Source organism: Mirounga angustirostris, unplaced genomic scaffold (genome assembly GCF_029215605.1).
Source record: "Mirounga angustirostris isolate CCGP_5_RB_7025 unplaced genomic scaffold, mMirAng1.0.hap1 SCAF_11, whole genome shotgun sequence".
NCBI lineage: Eukaryota > Metazoa > Chordata > Mammalia > Carnivora > Phocidae > Mirounga > Mirounga angustirostris.
The window spans coordinates 83,653,969-83,675,001 of record NW_026991719.1 but is presented as its reverse complement, the minus strand read 5'-3'; the positions used below and the strand labels follow the sequence as shown (position 1 = coordinate 83,675,001).

The 21,033-nt window shown below is 43.6% G+C and overlaps 1 protein-coding gene across 1 annotated transcript; it reads left to right on the top strand.

Moving 5' to 3' along the window:
- Positions 1 to 854: 854 nt before the first annotated feature.
- On the top strand, positions 855 to 19,103 carry LOC135361871 (uncharacterized). Its single transcript, XM_064573604.1, has 3 exons — positions 855 to 1,374; positions 1,803 to 1,807; positions 18,894 to 19,103. Exons 1-3 carry the CDS (start codon positions 855 to 857, stop codon positions 19,101 to 19,103), a joined length of 735 nt encoding a protein of 244 aa, XP_064429674.1.
- The last annotated feature ends 1,930 nt before the right edge of the window (positions 19,104 to 21,033 follow it).

Sequence of the window (21,033 nt, the reverse complement as noted above, 5' to 3'; positions counted from 1 at the left end):
TCCACAGACAACCACGCCAATCTCATATCCTCACCTCTTGCTTTGTGCAGAAAACATGGGGAAATAAGTTTCAGCTCTGGTTTATCCCATTCTGCTGGCCCTCCCTTACAGCGTTTACAAACTAGCACCACGAGGAGCTATTATGAGATGTGTAATTACTTATGACCAGTTGATATCCGACCCCCCCCCCCCCCACACACACACACCTCTTAATTGTAACTCCTTAATATACTGTCTTTGGGTAGATAAATGAAAAGGGACTGGTCCAATTTATGCCACCCTTTCTTGTGTGCTGCTCCCTACCTGCCAAAAAGGGGTCCCTCCCCCCGCCCCCCCACACAAAGTAATTGAATAGAAAGGGAAGGTGCTCCGATATGGCTACCTCCTGTTACACATTCATGAACTGTTTAAGCCCAGGCATCATTTTCCTCCTCTCTCCCAATGTACTCATGTGTTTCCATCACCACCACTTTACCTTTGCTGTCATTTTCAGAGATGGACACATTGACTCTGGGTCTCCAGAGCATCCTGGTTTCTAGCATGTCCTGATCCAATGGCACTTACTGCTTATCAGAAATAAGGTAATGATGTGCAATATAAAGTATTCCAATAAAAACAGGACTCTCCTCAGATCTGTTACTGTTTTGATGTTGAAAATCAGCAGACAAAATGCACAATGAAATGGAATGTTTGAAAGATTTTCTGACCGAGGTCCCAAGAAGTTTAGAGGGCACCGGATTTCCCTCTCTGATTGTCCGATGTGATGTGATGTGAAGCTCGAGGGTATGCAATCACAGGGGACACGGCCTGGCATAGAGCCCCACTTCCCTGCATTGCATTTTGTCCAATCAGATATGGAGGTTGCCCGTGACGTCAGGAAATGCAGCGACTATAAACGGGCCAGCGCCCCTCTGCAGCCGCCATTGTCCTTCCTTCCGAGCTGTCGGGAAGGCGAGCCCCACATGGCTGAGCCTGGCTGTGAGACCTCTTCTGGCGAATGCGTGGGCACGGAGGAGCCCACAGAAGTGGACCCGAAGAGCCCGAAGCACGAGCAGCCAAGGCGCCAATGCCGCCGCCGCCGCCGCCGCCGCCGCCGCCGCTGCCCCAACAGTTTCGCTATCTACTTCCCCAGGGTTCTGAAGCAGGTTCACGAGGGCCTGAGCCTCTCGCAGAAGACCGTGAGCATCTTGGATTCGTTCGTCAAGGACATCTTCGAGCGCATCGCCGACGAGGCCTCTCGCCTGGCCCGCTCCGCCAAGCGCTCCACCATCACCTTCAGGGAGATCCAGACAGCCGTGTGCCTGCTGCTGCCCGGGGAGATGGGCAAGCACGCCGTGTCCGAGGGCACCCAAGCCATCATCAGGTACACCCTCCGCCAATGAGCTGCCTCCGGACCGCCTGACCACCTCGCAAACCAAAGGCTCTTTTCAGAGCCACCTCACTTGGCGGGAAAAGACCTGTAGCTTTAAAAAGTGGGACAAACTCTGCCAAAGAGAGCATTGAGTTTTGTCCCTGTTGTGGCATTCTGCAGATATTTAAAGTAGTTTTACTTTGAGCCAAACAGGATCGGCACTGCTTTAATCTATATTTGAGTGCAGTTTATTCCTTGGACAACTGTGGACTCTCCTTAACCATGCCGCTTTTCTTGGCTTTCCCAAGCAGTCATCTCTGCTAGATATTTCTGTAGGTCAGCCTCAGTGGGGGTTATTTTTGTTATAATGATGTTTACCTTTTTCTCTCTCATTCTCTCATGAGCGTGTGGTGAATGTTTCAGAGGTTCGTTATGGGTGATATGGCAACAGATAACGTGCAGAAGCTGATATAAGAATCCATCTGACTTCTGTTAGGCGGGTTATTGAGGAGACTTTTAAGTATCTGAAGCAACGTCCATCTCCTTTACGCTTTTATAGAAAAAAATATTTTTCATATGCGTTTGAAATTTATGTTAACGTCATAGAATGGGTTCCTATTACAATTTTTAAATGGATTCTGGAATACATTTATGAAAATTTCTGTCGTGATACTGTGTACAGTAAATATTGGCAGATGTTACTGACCAAACAGCTTTGGTGGCTCCTCTTTATTTATTTACTTGTTTCTGTTTTGTTTGTTTCTCTAATCAGGTCTTTTATTTCAACAGCAGAGAAAGCAGTACTGTCACATTTGTGGTAATATCACCCTCGCACTGTACAATGTTTTTTAGTTTACGGCATACTTTTACAGGTACTATTTTACCTGGTGTTTACAACAATGCTATCATAACTAGTTTATTACAGAAGCAACTCAGATCCAGAGAGCACAGAGTCCCAAAACTCGTAAGTGCAAGATCAGTTCTTGAACGCAGGAGATCCACACGCTCCACCAAGGTCCATAAGAAAATGTGGAGAAAAGACATACAATTGAAATAATTTTCCTGGTGCTTAAGAAAACTGTATTCGGTTACTTCTTACCACCTCTCATTTAAGTTCGTCATCTTCTTTATCTTGTCCCCCCCCACCCCCCACCATTCTTACTACCTAAAGATTGAAAATATGGCTCATTCATTCACTCAACGGAATTCTTGGTATCTACTCTATCTGGAATAGACACTGCAAATATGTCTATGAGGTAAAAAAACAAAACAAAACAAAACAACAACAACACAAAACAAAAAAACAACCACCATGCCTGACTTCAGGTTGCATTTGCTTAGAGTCTGCTAAGGTTCCTGTTTATTTCTAAGAGTGTAAAGTTTCCCAAGATAAAGCTGTTCTACATATTTACTCATTTGCAGTGCAATCAGGTCAACTAAAACTACTTAGGTTCTCTTTTATTTTAGCGTTTAAATCTTTTTAAAATTTAATTTCCAAATATTCACAAATACTTTTGGACTGTAATGCTGATAAAAAGATTTCTTGTCACTTTCTGGCTCTAATAAGGATGGTAGTAGCATCTCATCAGCAAAGGTGGTATTAAGATTTTGTTTGAGACCTATGTGCGCAGAGTAACAATTCTGGTGTTCTGAGCCATTCCAGGTCACTTATTAGATCTCAAACGTGCCCTTTCAGTAGCTTTAGCAGCCATTGCAAACACTCTTTTCTCTTGGTTTATTTAAGTAAATTATCGCTGTTCCGATATTAAAATTTCCTTAAATTTGTGGAAGGGAACCCCTTCATTGGAGGCCCTTCGAAGGAGTATGTAGCCCGGAGATACGTATTGTGTGGTTTGTTTGCCGATGTCGTTTAGGCCTACCTTCCCCAATCAGAAGTGATCTGAAAGCTGTAAGTTCATCTGAGCTCTTTCTTTACTCCCAATTTTATCAGCGTTCACATCTATTTCTTAACCTCACTGAAATGCAAGCCCGACACTAATCGCCCTACTTCCTTCTCCAACTCATTGCTCTTTCTTCAAAAGGAGTTGTTGTCACAATCCCTGAGTGAGTGATTTTGCATTTTCTCACAAGAAGGGCTCCAAGATGCCCTAAGATTAAGAATGTCAATGTGCTGCCTGGAGCTTTCTGCTCTACCTACCTTTAGAAGGTGCTCAAACAGGTTCGCCCTGATAACAGTATCTATTCTGAGGGTATGACCATCATGTGCCCCGCTGTTAGTGATCGTCTCCATCATCCAGTGAACTGCTTTTGAGGGCACTCAGTCAGCAGATCCAATTTTTGCTTTGACCTGGAATGTGAACTTCCTGAGAAGAGAGACCTTGTCTCATTTGCTGTCACCTATCAGGAGTGAGTACCATGTATGGCGCTTGGTAGGGACTCAGTATTTGCTGAATAAATATGGGAAAACGGATGAGAGCAGATGGTCTAGAGTCCCAGAAGAGGCGGCGATGGGTTGGGAAAGAAAAGGCAAACCGCAGTAGGTTGAGGAGTGAGTGGTGGATGAGAAATGGAGATAGAAATAGGGTACTCTTTCAAAGAAAAGGGATACCGGTCAGTGGGTAGGAAGAGAGTGTTAATGGTATCACAGAAGAGGGTTTTGTTTTGTTTTGTTTTGTTTTGTTTTGTTTTGTTTTAGGATTGGGAGATAGGACAATGTCTAGAGGTAGTCAGCAACAGTGGCTGAATCTCAGTTAATGGTATTGCTGTTACATTACTATCATCATCACCATTCCTCTACCATAAGATTTTCCATAAAGTATCCCTTTCGCCAGAACGCCATTGGACCAGTTCTCTATTCCTCCCCTCGGGCTGTGAGTTCTCCATCAAGATAGCATTCTACCGAGCTCTGTCATATATAGGCCGTGCGGCATTAGGCTGCTTGCTTAATTTCCTTTTCTCTTAATTGGGATGACCCACACCTATTTTAACAGGATAAAGAAAGCTAGCTTGGGCCCTCTCTCCAACCCCACTCCTGGCAGTCCTTTAAGAAGGCCCAGCTTCCATGGGGCCCCGTGTTTTGATTTTTCCTGCAGAGAGGTGCTGGGCCCTGTCAATTCTCCATGAGTCCTGGGCAATTAAATGCTGCTTCTTAATCAAACTCTGACTGTAGATTGATTTGTTCCAGGCATTGGCAATACAAAGCACCACCAATGGGTAACATTTCACGAGGACTTACTAGGTGTCAGGTGTCAGGAGCTTTATATGCATGCATTTTTAATCTAAGAAACACATAATGCTTAATATATACTAGGAATACTTCTAAGCACTTCAAGTGTGGTAACTCATTTAACCCTCCTAAGAGTCCCATGTTCCAGACGGGGAGACCAAGGCACAGAAAGATGACGTAAGTTGCTCAATGTCCATGAGCTAGTAAGCAGAAGAGCTAGGACTGGAAACCAGACCACCTGGCGCTAGGTTTTGGGCCCTCACACCACTACAGTGTAAAGCTCCTGGCTTAAGCTGGACAACAGTCCAGTGAAGCTGGTACTATTATTCAACTCCATTTCCCCCTGAGGCTCAGAGAAATTAGGTTACTTTCCTAAAGTCACACAGCTGATAAGCGGTAGACCAGGTTTGAATGAGGTTTGTCTGACTCGGAAGCTTATAACCATTTGGATGGCATGGAAAGTCCTTCCTCTAACAATTTCGTCCTTTTGGCTATATGTGCATTTCACCAATACAATTGTTTATTGAATATAGCTATTTTAAGGAACGTATTTTCAAGATTTTTGAAAACATTTTCCTAAGCCATAATATCTGCAACGTCACAGGATAACATGGTGTTCGTATATTTTAAATTCACACTAACTAAACTGCTTAACTGGTAAGAAAAAAAAAATCTGTGTACCACTTAAAACCATCTCGTGTGCCTGTGGAGGCATGTATACCACACTTGGGGATGTATTACATTCTATAACACTTCTAACCCACGGCCCACCCTTCATCCCCAAAGTTCGGTTCAAACCACTTTTCCTAAAAACCACGGGGGATGTTGGTTTTTCCTTCCTGGACTCAGAGAGACGTACACTGAGTGGACTTCCTAGGCTGCTCACAACCCAGTGGTCAGAACATTACTTGCATTCCACTGATGTTTGGTGGTGGGCGTGGTGGACGGGTAGTTCCAGGGAATCATTCATCGTACACAGCAGAGCTAACGAAAACACTGATCAACACGTTTAGAACATTTTAGTTTTGTGGCAAAACACGGCTGTCTTAGGAAGGAGGAGAGTGGCAGCGTGGGCTCTCTATTAAACACGTGCTGAAGAACAGGAGGTGCCAACAGGTTAAGGGCCTACCGGAGTTGGCAGGATAGCCTTGGATGGTGCTCGAAAGACATGCCAGAGATCTCAACCCACCACAGTTGTCAGTAAAACTCGTGTGGCAAGGAGTGCAAAAGCAAGCCATGTCCACCTCCTCTGCCAAGGCTAAAACCTCAGAGGAGAAGGGAGTGTGGGAGGGTGCTTAGGGGCCAACAAAGCCCTCCTTATAACCACTTCACAGGCACCCGGTTGAAGGAAATTAACCAGACTGTGGAGACGAAGGCCATGGCTGGGTGAATGGGCTCACTTCCTGTGCCATGTGGGAGGAAATGATAGAGCCCAAATTTACTGAGTGCTCATTACATCTCTTGTGCTAAGCATTTTACTTCCATCATCTCATTTAATGCTCATAACCACCCTCGGAGGTGGCTACTACTTTCCTTCCCTTTTTTACAGATGAGACAACACAGGCTCAGGGCCTGTGCCTTCCCTAATGGCACACAACTGGTAAACAGTAAAGCTGGGATTTGTACCCAGGTCGGTCTCACTTCAAATCATATAAAACCAGGCCATATCCTGCGGACTGAAATGGATACTTGGGATGTTTCCATATCTTGGCTATCGTAAATAATGCTGCAGTGAACATGTTAGTGCCCATTCACTGTACCCGTTTTCTTCGGATAAATACCCCAAAGTGGAATGTTTGCATCATATGGTACTCTTAATTTCTTGAGGAACCTCCATGCTGTTTTCTACAGTGGTGCACCAATTTACATTCCATACATTACCAACAGGGCACGAGACTTCCTTTTTCTCTCCATCCTCACAAGCATTTGTTATCCCTAGTCTTTTTGGTTATAGCCATTCTAAGTGGTGGGAAGTTTTACCTTGTTGTGGTTTGGGTTTGTCTTTCCCTGATTAGTGATATAGAAGACCCTTTCATGTACCTGTTGGGCATCTGTAAGGCTCCTGTGGAAAAATGTCTATTCAGGTCTTTTGCCCCGTTTTTAATCAAGTTGTTTGATTTTTCTTTTTTCTGCTTTTGAGTTTTTGGGAGTCATTTTGTATTTTGGATATTAACCCTTTATCCGATACATGATTTGCAAGTATTTCCTCCCACTGGGGAGGTTGCCTTTTCATTTTGTTGACAATTTCCTTTGCTGTGCAGAAGCTTTTCAGTTTGACGTAGCCCCATTTGTTTATATTTGTTGTTGTTGTCCTTCCTCTAGGTGTCAGATCCAAAAATAAATAAATAAATAAATAGCCAAGACGGATGTCAAGAAGCTTACCACCTATGATGTCTCCCAGGCGCTTTGTGGTGTCGCGTCTTACATTTCATCTTTAGCCCGTGGTGTCAGACGGTGATCCCATTCCCTTCTTTTGCCTGCGGCTGTCCAGGTTTCCCAATACCACTGAAGAGACTGTTCTTTCCCCCGTTGTATATTCTTGGCTCTTTTTGTAAATTAACTGACCGTGTATGTCTGGGTTTCTTTCTGTGCTCTCTATAGTCTCATCTGTTGATCTCGGCATCTGTTTTTATGCCGATACCATACTGTTTTGATTGTTATAGCTTTGTAAAAGTGTTTGGAATCCAGGAGTGTGAGGCCTCCAGCTTTGTTCTTCTTTCTCAAGACGTCGCTGACTATTTTGGGCTTTGGGTTTGTTTGATTGATTGATGGATTGATTGATTGATTGATGGATTGTGGTTCCATACAAAGTTTAGGATTGTTTGTTCTATTCTTGTGAAAAATGCCATTGAATTTCGGTAGACATTGCACTGCATCTCTAGATTGCTTTGGGTAGGGCAGACATTTATCGATACCAACTCTTCCCGTCCCTGAGGATGGAATATCTTTCCATTTATCTGTGTCTTCTTCAGTTTTTCTCTTCATCGTCTTATACTTTCAGTGCACGGGTCTTTCGCCTCCTTGGTTAAATTTAATCCCAGTTATTTTCTTCCTTATGATACGATTGTAAATGGATTGGTTTCTTGATTTCTCCTTCTTATAGGTCATTTGCAGTGTGCAGAAGTGCCACAGATTTTTGCAGTTTGATTTTCCTACAACTTTACTGAATCCATTTATTAGTTCTAACAGTGTTTTGGTGGAGTCTCTCAGGTTTTCTCTATGTGATATTAAGTCGTCTGCACATAGTGACAGTTCTACTTCTTCCCTTACAATTTGGATGCCTTTTCGTTTCTTTACTTGTCTAAATGCTCTGGCTAGAACGTTCAATATTTTGTAGAATCAAAGTGGCAAAAGTGGGCGTTCTTATCTTGTTTCTGATCTCAGAGAAATTGCTTTCAGCTTTTCACCATTGAGTAGGACGTTGGCTGTGGGCTTGTCACACATGACCTTTACTATGTTGAGGTGTGTCCCCTCCATCCCCACTTCCTCAGAGGTTTTTTTTTTCTAAATCAGAAACGGGTATTAAGTTTTATCAAATAGTCTTTTCTGCATCTACTAAGACGATTATATGATTTTATCCTTTGTCTGGTTAATGCAGTGTATCACAATTATTGATTTGCCTGTGTTGCACCATCCTTGCATCACAGAGATAAATTCCACTTGATCATGGTGAATGTTTGTTTTTTTTTTTTTTTAATGTGCTCGTGGATTCAGTTTGCTAATGGTTTTTCTTTCATTGAGGATATCTGTATCTATATTCATCAGGGACATTAGTCTGTCATTTTCTTTTCTTATGGTGTTCTGATCCGGTTTTGGGGTCAGAGTAATGCTGGCCTTGTAAAATGCGTTTGGGTGTATTCCTTCCTCTCCAGCTTTTGGGGAGAATTTGTCAAGTGTTGGTGCTGGTTCTTTAAATGTTTAGGTAGAAGTCACCAGGGAAACATCTGTTGCTGGGATTTTCTGCTTTGGCAGGTTTTGAGTAATGATTCAATCTCTGTACTTGATATTGGCCTGTCAGATTCTCGGTTTCTTCATGATTCGGTCTTGGTGGGTTGTGTGTTTTAGGAATTTATCCATTTCTTTTAGGTGATCCATTTGTTCGCATATAACCATTTGTAGTAATCTCTCATGATCCTTTGTATTTCCGTGGTGTCAGTTGTAATGTCTCCTCTTTGATTACTGATTTTACTCATTTGAGTCCTCTCTCTGTTTCTCAGAGTTAGCCTAGCTAAAGTTTCACCAATTTTATTTCTCTTTTCAAATAACCAGCTCTTAGTTTCACTAATCTGGTCCATCCTTTTCTCTGGTCTCTGGTACATTTATTTCCACTCGGATCTGTGTTACTTTCTCCCATCTCCTGACTTTGTGTTTAGTTTGTTCTTTTTTTCTAGCTCCTTGAGCTGAAAAGTTAGGTGGAGGTCATTCTTGTTTCTTAATGTAGGTGTTTGTCACTCTCAATTTCCCTCTTAGAATGGCTTTAGCAGCAACCTCTATGTTTTGATATGCTGTGATTCCATTTGCATTTGCTTTTGGATTCCCCCTTTTCATTTCTTTTTGACCCAAGTGTTATCCAGAAGCATGTGGTTTAATTTCCACATACCGGTGAATTTTCTACCTTTTTGCCCGTTAGTGATATATCTCATTTCATACGCTTGTAGTTGGAAAAGATAGTACGACTTTCTTATGTTTGCTAAGGCTTGTTTTGCTATCTACCTTGGTGAACGCTCTGTGTGCACTTGAGAAGAATGTGTATTCTGCTGCTTTTGGATGAAATGTTCTCTACATGTCTGTTAAGTCCATTTTTTCCTACAGTATGGCTCAAGTCCAATGTTTCCTTGTTGATGTTCTGTCTGGACGGCCCATCCAATATTGAGAGTGGGCTGTTGGAGGTGCCTGGGTGGCTTAGTCGGTTAAGTGTCTGTCTTAGCTCAGGTCATGATCCCAGGGTCCTGGGATCGAGCCCCACGCTGGGCTCCCTACTCAGTGGGGAGCCTGCTTCTCCCTCTCCCTCTACCTGCCACTGTCCCTGCTTGTGCTCACTCTCTCTGCCAAATAAAGAAATAAAACCTTAAGAAATTGGGGTATTGGAGTCTCCTTGTATTATCGTATTATTGTCTATTTCTCCTTTCAGTTTTTTAAGGATTTGCTTAATATATTTAGGTGCTCCAATGTTGAGTGCATATTTATGATTGTTATATCTTCCTGAGGAATTGACCCCCTCGTCATTACCTAATGACCATCTCTGTCTCCTCTTACCATTTTGGCTTAACGTCTCTTTTGTCCGACGTTAGTATAGCTAACCCTGCTCTCTTTGGTTTCCACCCGCATGGAGTATCTTTTGTCATCCTTCACTTTGTATCTTCGTGTGTCCTTAGAGCTGAGGTGAGCCTCTTGTAACCAGCATTTGGTTAGATCTTGCTTTTTTGATCACTAAGCCACTGGAGGCCTTTTGATTGGAGAATTCACTCCATTAAGAGAGTAATCGTTGATAGGACTTATTAATGCCACCTTATTATTTGTTTCCTGGCTGTTTTGTAATTCTACTTTTCACTTCTTCCTTTCTTGTTGCCTTCCTTTCTAAATTGACTGTTTTCCGCACTGGTGTGCTTTGAATCCTTTCTCTTTACCTTTTGTGTAACTGTGGTAGATCCTTGCTTTGGGGCTCCCGTGAGGTTTACATACAACATCCCGTAGGTGCAACAGTCTATTTTACACTGACAACAGCTTAACTCTGGTCACAGCCCAAACTCCATGCTGTTATTGCCTACCCTTTTACTTTTCTTACATCACTGCTTACATTGTGTGTCTTTATGTGAGTGTCAGTGTGTGTGTGTGTGTGTGTGTGTGTATTCATTAACAAATTGTTGAAACTACGGCAAATTTCAATACCTTTATCTTTTATCCTTTATTTTCAGGTTACCCGGTCAGCACATCTCCACATTATACATTATTAGGGTGTTCTGAATGTGACTATATGCTTACCTTTACCAGTGGGTTGTATAATTTCATATATTTTGGCGTTACCAATCAGTGTCCTCTTGTTTCAGCTTGAAAAACTCCTTTCGGCATTTCTTGTGATCCAGGTTTAGACCTGACAAGTTCCCTCAGCTCTTATTTATTAGAGAAATTCTTTATTTCACCTTCAATTATGAAGGACAGCACTGCTGGGTAAAGTCCGTTTGGTTGGCAGTTTCTTTTAACTGTTTGAATACATCAATCATCCCACTCCAACTAGAACCTGGAGGTGCTATCTGTAGGTGGGCATGGAGTTGCAGGCCAGTGACAGGAGCCTGAGCATGATTCCTATCCATGCGCAGCTGTTGGCAGGGGCCTGGCTGTCAGAGTGTTCACCCATCACCGCACGGTCCCCTCTGTGTGCGTACCTGCCGTGGCAGATGCCAATGACAGGCATCAGGCCACGGCATGCAGGTGCATAGATATAGCTAGAGGGGCTAGCCCCAAGTGCACGCAAGCTGGTGGGTCTGCCAAGGGTACCTAAGATGGTGTCTTGCTCTTGCACGGCTCCTAGAAAAACGGATTGTCTGTAAGCTTAACTCCTGGATTCTGCTTGAGGTGGGAAAGGATCCAGGTGGCTACTGTTCTACACTTGTGCAGCTGCAGAGAGTTTGGATGGTTACTCATGTGGGTCTGGGCTCTGGCAGGGCGGGGTCTGTGTAGGGGTGTTGTTTGGAGAGAGGTCCGGGGCAAGGGGGCGCAAGTGCTGACGTATGGCTGGCTCTAGGAACCTTAAATATCACTGGGACAGTTGTCAGCATCTGTGCACCCAGCCAGTGACTCCATCAGTGGTGGCAAGTGCTGAGTTTGTCCGCACAAATTTCTCCATAAACTGCAGTCAGTCCAGCTGTGTATGTGCTAATAATAGCCTCGGCTTTTATCCCTTGTAGCTAGCCAACGCTCTCTGCTGCCATGGGTGTGGTAAAACTGAAGGTAGACCTTCATGCAGTGCCAGGACTGTCTAGAGAAGCTGGTCACTCACTCCATGTTTCCTTCCCTGGTGAGAGGAATTCTTACTAGCTGGGACATTTCTTCTTGGCCCAGAACAATGCTAGCTTGGGGGATGGAATGATGCAGGGAAAAGGAAGTTGACTTCCTCGACTTCTTGTGCAATTGTGCTCTGCTTGTTTGTTTGCTTGACACTACGGCTAGAGCCGCCTCAGTGGAATGGAGAGGTCGCCCAGATGGGTTTTGCTCACGAACCACCATCGAATCATTGAGGCTGTCAAGGAGTGGGGAAGCTGAGATCCCCACATCTCCATTTTTCTCCAATGTCTGAGATTACCCCATGTGAGAAAGAACACTGAGTTCCTGAAAGGGAAAGAATATTCATTATGCCAGTCCAATTATTATCACCAGCACAATAATTACGCACACGATTTTTCCTTAACCAAAATTCCCAGGGGTGTGTGACAATATACCCGGCTAAGCCTCAAAGCCCCCCAGAGTGGTATGGACCCTGTCTAACTCCATTTCCCATGGGTTAACGTTTTTCACCATTGCCTCTGTAGGAATATCATGTAAGAAGAGGTAGGTAGGTACATCACTGGCACCTTTCAGGATTTCAGAAGATTAAGTACCTATTTAATGCCCTGGACACCTTACCCCATCTCAATTCTGGTTACCTTAAGACTTTAACTCAGAAGTAAAGACATTTAAGAAAAAATGATAACTCAGAGTATTTACACCAACTGGCACCAAATGAACAGACATTGTAAAGAATGTAATTGAGGACGATAGAAAAAGATGTGGGATGTAAGAAGGAATGATAATAGAACGAATTGGCAAATAGAGGTAAATGATACATTGATGGCATCAAATAATTATGCTGATTGTGGCAACTTAAAGAAAAAAGTTAACAAGGTAGAACGAAGTACAGGATTGTGAATCACTTGGATAATGGGTTGTGTCCAAGGAGAGCACCTCATACCACTACAGGAAGCACTCCGCCATCACCTCCAGAGAGATCCAGACAGCCATGCACCCGCTGCTGCCTGCCCAGGAAGACTGGCAAGCATGCCGTGTCTGAGGCCACCGAGGCCGTCATTAGGTTCACCAGAGGCCAGTGAGCACCCCCAGGAGCGCCTGACCACACCCCAAACCAAAGGCTCTTTCCTAAGCCACCTCACTTGGTGGGAAAAGACCTGTGGCCCTCCAAAGTGCAATCTACTGTAGTGTTGGACTTGTGACGTTCTGCCGAGTTTTAAAAATTCTTATTGTGAAAGAAATGTTAAAAACATTATCAGCTCAACTTTATATGTGTCTTTAGTGCAGCCTGTTATGATTTTTCTTCATCATACTGCATTTCATCACTTTCCTAAATGGTCGTTTCTATTAGGTATTCCTCTAGGTCAGCCTCTTCAGAGATCTTTACAGTCAAAATTATTTCCACAACAATTTTATTTACCTCACGTGTTCTCATTCTCCCACCTGTGTACAGTAGTATCAGCGAGAGAGTTTTTTTTTTTTCAATATGTGTGGTATAGCAATAATTAAAGTGCAGTAGCAGCCATGACAATCACACTTACCCCATTCACACTCCTTTAACATAGCCCGTTATCCGAATTCACATAAATGCATAAAAGAGGACCCAAACACCGTGCAGAAAACTCAATCAAACCATCTAGGAAAGTGCCATGCTCAAGCTCCTGACCTTGTGAAAGGCCTACTTCGCTTCATTCAAATTTACCTGATTCTGTGCCTTGGTAGCCTATCATCTTTCCCTTTTGATATAAAAGGCTTCCTGCACTGCAATCATGCCTGGATGACTGGGTCGTCCAATGAGAGCAGCTGTGCTCCCAGCCTCCCCTAGCAGAAGCCAATAAACAACTGGCAGCGCAGGATCCATGGCCATTGGCCCAAAGGGTGGTGGGGTGACCAGGGCTGAGCCAATAACAGCCTTCCTGTGACATGCAGCCTGGAGATTGAGGGGGAAGGTGGTGTGATTGTCCGTGTGCCTGTGGGTTTCTGTTGAAGCTCTTCCTTTTAACCAGGGTGGTTGAAGTGTAGACATGCAGATGTCACAGTGGGACCTGTCCGTCTCGTTTTGCATCAAAATAGAAGGAAGCTGTTTGGCAATTAAGAGAACTAAGGTGAATCCTTCCTCTACCTCAAGTGATCTGATGGGTAGGAGGACTTGGGATAATGGTAATGCACTTTAATACCCATTGTGTTTTTCTTCTTGGTGCATGGGCTTTTTTCCTTTCTTTGATTCTTTTCCTATAGGTACATGCTGAATTTCAAAGTAGCTGGTGATTATCCAAGTGCTCTCCACTCAATTGATTTCTAGCTTCCCATATATCTGTGAAGGGAGAACACACTGGCGGGGGCAGGGGTGGGAACTTCAGTCCTTTGGAATTTGTTACAAGTTGCACGAAAACCCACCATTTTGTTATGTTTGCTATGTGTTCCATGTGAACTTTTAAAATAAATTCTAAATAACCTTTGAGCTGAATGTAGAAACCTGTGAAAGATGTCATTCTGAGCCAAACAGTGAGACAAAAGCTAGGTAAACTACAGCAATCCAACCTCTTCTGGAGCCCATTAGAAGAAAGAAAAAGCCAAAGGCATTTGAGGGCGGACAAAAAGAGCTTGCTTCTTAAAAACCCTAGAAAAGCTACGACAAAATCCAGTGCAAGTAAATCCTTGTGTGTGGTACCTAGAAATTGCCATATATAGCGGGAAGGAAATTTTAGAAGCCGAAGGCTCCTTGTGGAGCCATTTGCCTTTTCAGAGAAAGAAGTGTGCACCGTTTAGAAAAAGAAAACTGAATTTCACTAAGTCTCTTAAATTCTAGATGTTCTTCAAAGTTACTCATGCATATTGGTGTCATACACGTTGTAGCATATAAAACGTTATTTTCAGAACCTGAGTCCATTAGAATGTGTGTGTGTGTGTGTGTGTGTGTGTGTGTTGCACTTGTAATTTCAGAAATCCAATGGGAGGACTGGCAAAACCACATGAAAATGCACCATAATTGGACTGTGGATGGGCCACTTGGAGTGGAAGTGTGAGAGATACACATGAAATCTGGGAAGGAGAAAGGAAAGTGGGGTTTGATGTTGAAGACCAGAGTGGGAATTGAATACATGTGATTATTCCCTTCACTGGTGATTGAGGAAAAAGGTACCTAGTGAGCAATCATGGTGTAATGCTGTGGTTACCGAGATGAAGTAAGGGAATGGCTACTGCTTCACTAACAAAGTATAAGCAACAACACGGGGGAAATAGCAGTAATAGGACAGGCATATACAAATGAAACCTTTTCAGTGCTATTCATATTGTGAAATTCTTTGAAAAGCATAAGCAAGGACCCAAACTCAGTACAGAAATATCTAAATCCAAAAGTTCAAGAAACAACAAGTATTCAGGACCCCTCCCAACTGAGGCTGCCACTCTTAATTCAGATTTATCTGACTTTGTTCTTTTCAGGCATAACCTTTTGTTCTTGAAAGGTCAGAACTTAGTTACTTACAACCCTATGGGTATTGTGGAGCATCCGATTAGTGCAGCCCCACGCTTCTGAATCAGCCTCTGATGGACCTGCAGCCTCTGAGCCACAGCCATTGGCCCTGTACGTGAGGAGGTGTCTCAAGATGAGCCAATACGTGTCTTCCTTGGTTATTCCACCTGGGAGACTGAGAGGGAAGCGCCTCCGAGTTTTTTTTTTTTTTTTTTTTTTTAATGAGCTCAACCTGTTTATTCTTAAATTCAACAGCCATAAAGCCACTCTGTCAGATTGCTGTCGAGGTTTGTAAATGCTGCTTTCAATTTCTCTGTTTATGCTGTTGTGGGAAGATGACAGTTTGTGGATCAGCACCAGCCCAGGGGGCACATTTTGAGTAGCAATGTGATGGAAGTGTCTTGCCTGAAGGATGTTGGGTGTGAGCATCTGAGCAGGGGCTCAAACCCCGGTCTTCTCACTCCAGGTGCAGAAAGACTTGCTCCCCCTGCAAGCCTGCCACTGCATCCACCTGAAGCCTGTCTTCCCCTGTTAGCCATGGACAGAAGGAGGTCCCTGAGGTGGGCAGCAGTCGTTCAGACACGGCAACGGAGACATCACTCCCCATTCTCCTCATCTCCCCAACTATGGGCCACCGCTATTTCTGTTTTATGTCTCTGTGGATTTGCCTGTTCCGGACATTTCATAAGAATGGAATCAGACAATATGTAGTGTTTTCTGACTGGCTCCTTTGACTTGCAAAAGGTCTTCAGTTTCGTCCATGTTGCAGCATGTATCAGTACTCCATTTCTATGGCTGAATAATATTCCATTCATACCGCACCTGTTTATCCATTCATCAGCTGCTGGACATTTGGGTTTCCCCCACTTTTTGGATGTTATAAAAAATGCTGCTATAACTATTCTTTTATGAGATTTTATGTGGACATAGATTTTCACTTCTCTTAGGTATATATTTTGGGATGAAGTTGCTGGGTTATATGTTATCTCTCTGTTTAATGTTTTGAGGAACTGCCAGACTGGTTCACAAAGTGGCTGCATGATTTTACTTTCCCACCAGCAACAAATGACAGTCCCACTTTCTCCTCATCCTCGATAACACTTTGTTATTTTTATCTGTGTTTTTGATTGTAGCCATCCTTGCAGGTGTGAAATGGTATCTCATTGTGGTTTTGATTTGTCTTTCCCCAGTGACTCATGATGTTGAACATCTTTTCATTTGCTTAGTGGACATTTGTGTATCTTCTTTGGAGAGATGTGCATTCAGATTCTTTGTCCATTTGTTAATTTGCTTATTTGTCACTTTATTACAGAGCTGTAAATGTTCTTCATATATTGTAGAGACAAAGTCCTTTATCAGATATATGCACATATATTTGTAAATATTTTCTTCCATTCTGTCGGTTTTCACTTTCTTGGTGATTTTTTTTAAATTTTATTATGTTATGTTAATCCCCATACAATACATCATTGGTTATTGATGTGGTGATCCACGTTCCATTGTTTTCATATAACACCCAGTGCTCCATGCAGTACGTCCCCTCCTTAATACCCATCACCGGGCTAACCAATCCTCCCTCCCCCCTCCCCTCTAAAACCCTGTTTGTCTCTCAGAGTCCAGAGTCTCTCGTGGTTCATCTCTCCCTCCAATTCCTCCCCTCCTCATTTTCCCCTTCCTTCTCCTAATGTCCTCCATGCTATTTCTTATGCTCCACAAATAAGTGAAAGCATATGGTAATTGTTTTAAATTTTCATGAGGTTCACATTATCTATTTTCTCTTTTATTGCTTGTGGTATCATATCTAAAATTCTATTGCCAAATCTGAGGTCATGAAGATTTACCTTTATGTTTCCTCCTAATCGTTTTATATTTTAAACTCATTAAACATTTAAAGCTCTGTAATAAAGTGAATTGTGTTCTAGTGTTTCGTGTAGAGTAGGACTTTTACATGATAAACTAGGACAGTAAGCTGAGGCGATTTCAAAGCACAGGGTTGAAGAAACAGCCCAGTTTCTCCTTACTGCTATAATAAATGCCAGCAGAGATAAATTAAAGAAGGTACCATGAAACAAAAAGAAATGATCACATAATACTTTGCAGCCTTCTCAGCCTATCCAGGTAGCCTGCTTTAGGAAAAGGGCCAAGGGTGTGCCTGGGGGAAAACCATTATTTGGGAGCTTAGGCATGTGAGGCATGGGTCCAATCGACCATCTCAGCAGAAGCCAGGATTGGAGATATAGTTATGCAAGAAAAATGTGTGGAGGACCCTACTGTGCGATAGCTTGAACCTTATGGATTGCAGGGAAAGCCAACAGGTGTCTTATTCTGAGAATTTGATGCTGGCTGAAAGGTGGCCAGCTAGAACTAAAGGGAAAGAGATGGGACAACATGAAGGAAGACTGTTGGGACTGCTGGCATTTGGCAGGTGAGAAAAGGGCCCACAGATATATCTCACTGGGAACATGTGCTGTTCTTCAGGAAAGGGGGTAAAGGACCCCATAGAAGTTTCAGTGGCGGGCAGGGCTGCCACTGCCAATACAGACCCAGAGGTGCAATGCCAGGTTCTGTAGATCCATCTCCTCCTTGATTCCTGAGACCGAGGCCGCCTCCTGGGTTCCAAAGGTTAGGACCACCTATGGTGTTCAGAAGAAGGTACTATAGCATCCCTGGACAGGTGGGAGGTCATGGGAGAGAATGTATGGCTGTCACCCTTGTGACAACCACGCCAATCTCATATCCTCACCTCTTGCTTTGTGCAGAAAACATGGGGAAATAAGTTTCAGCTCTGGTTTATCCCATTCTGCTGGCCCTCCCTTACAGCGTTTACAAACTAGCACCACGAGGAGCTATTATGAGATGTGTAATTACTTATGACCAGTTGATATCCGACCCCCCCCCCCACACACACACACCTCTTAATTGTAACTCCTTAATATACTGTCTTTGGGTAGATAAATGAAAAGGGACTGGTCCAATTTATGCCACCCTTTCTTGTGTGCTGCTCCCTACCTGCCAAAAAGGGGTCCCTCCCCCCGCCCCCCCACACAAAGTAATTGAATAGAAAGGGAAGGTGCTCCGATATGGCTACCTCCTGTTACACATTCATGAACTGTTTAAGCCCAGGCATCATTTTCCTCCTCTCTCCCAATGTACTCATGTGTTTCCATCACCACCACTTTACCTTTGCTGTCATTTTCAGAGATGGACACATTGACTCTGGGTCTCCAGAGCATCCTGGTTTCTAGCATGTCCTGATCCAATGGCACTTACTGCTTATCAGAAATAAGGTAATGATGTGCAATATAAAGTATTCCAATAAAAACAGGACTCTCCTCAGATCTGTTACTGTTTTGATGTTGAAAATCAGCAGACAAAATGCACAATGAAATGGAATGTTTGAAAGATTTTCTGACCGAGGTCCCAAGAAGTTTAGAGGGCACCGGATTTCCCTCTCTGATTGTCCGATGTGATGTGATGTGAAGCTCGAGGGTATGCAATCACAGGGGACACGGCCTGGCATAGAGCCCCACTTCCCTGCATTGCATTTTGTCCAATCAGATATGGAGGTTGCCCGTGACGTCAGGAAATGCAGCGACTATAAACGGGCCAGCGCCCCTCTGCAGCCGCCATTGTCCTTCCTTCCGAGCTGTCGGGAAGGCGAGCCCCACATGGCTGAGCCTGGCTGTGAGACCTCTTCTGGCGAATGCGTGGGCACGGAGGAGCCCACAGAAGTGGACCCGAAGAGCCCGAAGCACGAGCAGCCAAGGCGCCAATGCCGCCGCCGCCGCCGCCGCCGCCGCCGCCGCTGCCCCAACAGTTTCGCTATCTACTTCCCCAGGGTTCTGAAGCAGGTTCACGAGGGCCTGAGCCTCTCGCAGAAGACCGTGAGCATCTTGGATTCGTTCGTCAAGGACATCTTCGAGCGCATCGCCGACGAGGCCTCTCGCCTGGCCCGCTCCGCCAAGCGCTCCACCATCACCTTCAGGGAGATCCAGACAGCCGTGTGCCTGCTGCTGCCCGGGGAGATGGGCAAGCACGCCGTGTCCGAGGGCACCCAAGCCATCATCAGGTACACCCTCCGCCAATGAGCTGCCTCCGGACCGCCTGACCACCTCGCAAACCAAAGGCTCTTTTCAGAGCCACCTCACTTGGCCCAAAAACACCTGTAACTCTCCAGAGACCCACCTACTCTCGCGTTTGGACCTGTGCCGTTCTGCCCGTCCTTGTAACACTTTTGTCGTTTATGAAACATTACCAATTGTATCAACCCTACTTTATTGTATGTCTTTAATGCAATATGTTTTAAGGAAAATCATCGATTTACCTTAACCATATTGCATTCATTTGCTCGCCTAAAGTGTCATTCCTGTCAGATACATTAGTAGATCTGCCTTTACAGTTATCTGTACGGTCAAATCTATTTTTCTAATACATTTTTAAAACCCTTGCCATTCTCATTCATGCAAGAACATATAGTGAAATCATACAGAGTTTCTTTCTCTCTTTCTTTCTTCTGTTTTTTTAATGTAAATTTTAGTTACTGAACATACAGTGCAATATTGGTTTTTGGAGTAGAATTCAGTGATTCATCACTAATACACAACACCCAGTGCTCACCATAACAAGTGCCCTCTTTAATACCCATCACCCATCTAGCCCATTCCCCCCACTGTTTTGTTTCTTAAATTCCACAAGAGTGAGGTCATATGCTATTTGTCTTTCTCTGACTGACTTATTTCACTTAACATAATATACTCTAGCTGCATCCACATCATTGCAAATGGCAAGATTTCATTTTTTTTTTTTGATGGCTGAATAACTGTCCGTTGTGTGTGTGTGTGTGTGTGTACACATACGATCTCTTCTTTATCCATTCATCAGTGGACATCTTGGCTCTCTCCATAGTTTGGCTATTGTTTATAATGCTGCTATAAACATTGGGGTGCATGTACCCCTTCGAATCTGTATTTTTGTATCCTATGGGTAAATACCTAGTATGCAACCGCTGGATCGTAGGGTAGCTCTATTTTTAACTTTTTGAGGATCCTCCATACTGTTTTCCAGAGTGGCTGCACCAGTTTGCATTCCCACCAAAAGTGCAAGAGGGTTCCCCTTTCTCAACATCCTTGCCAACATCTGTTGTTTCCTGTGTTGTTAATTTTAGCCATTCTGACAGATGTGAGGTGGTATCTCATCATGGCTTTGATTTGTATTTCCCTGATGGTGAGTGATGTTGAGCATTTTTTCATATGTCTGTTAGCCTTCTGGATGTCTTCTTTAGAAAAGTGTCTATTGATGTCTTTTGCCCATAACTTAACTGGACTTTTTTGGGGGGGAGGTGTTGAGTTTCATAAGTATTTATTGATTTTGGATATTAACCCTTTACCAGATATGTTGTTTGCAATATGTTCTCCCATTCCATAGGCTGCCTTTTAGTTTTGTTGATTGTTTCCTTTGCTGTGCAGAAGCTTTTTATCTTGATGAAGTCCCAATAATTCATTTTTGCTTTTGTTTCCCTTGCCTCCAGTGACATGTCTAGTAAGAAGTTGCTACGGCTGAAGTCAAAGAGGATTCTGCCTGTGTTCTCCTCTAGGATTTTGATGGTTTCCTGTCTCACGTTTAGGTCTTTCATCCATTTTGAATTTCTTTTTGTGTATGGCGTACGATACGTACGGTCCAGTTTCATTTCTCTGCATGTTGCCGTCCAGTTTTCCCAACACCATTTGTTGAAGAGACTGTCTTTTTCTCATTGGATATTCTTTGCTGCTTTGCCAAAGATTAGTTGACCATATAGTTGTGGTTCCATTTCTGGGTTTTCTCTTCTGTTCCATTGATCTACGGGTCAGTTTTTGTGCCAGTACCATACTGTCTTGATCACTACAGATTTGTAATGTAGTTTGAAATCTGGAATCGTGATGACTCCAGTTTTGCTTTTCTTTTTCAGGATTCCTTTGGCTCTTCAGAGTCTTTTGTAGTTCCATACAAATTTTAGGACTGTTTGTTCTAGCCCTGTGAAAA

Coding starts and splice junctions, on each gene's coding strand:
- LOC135361871 (XM_064573604.1), top strand. CDS start 855: ATGGAGGTTGCCCGTGACGTCAGGAAATGCAGCGACTATAAACGGGCC.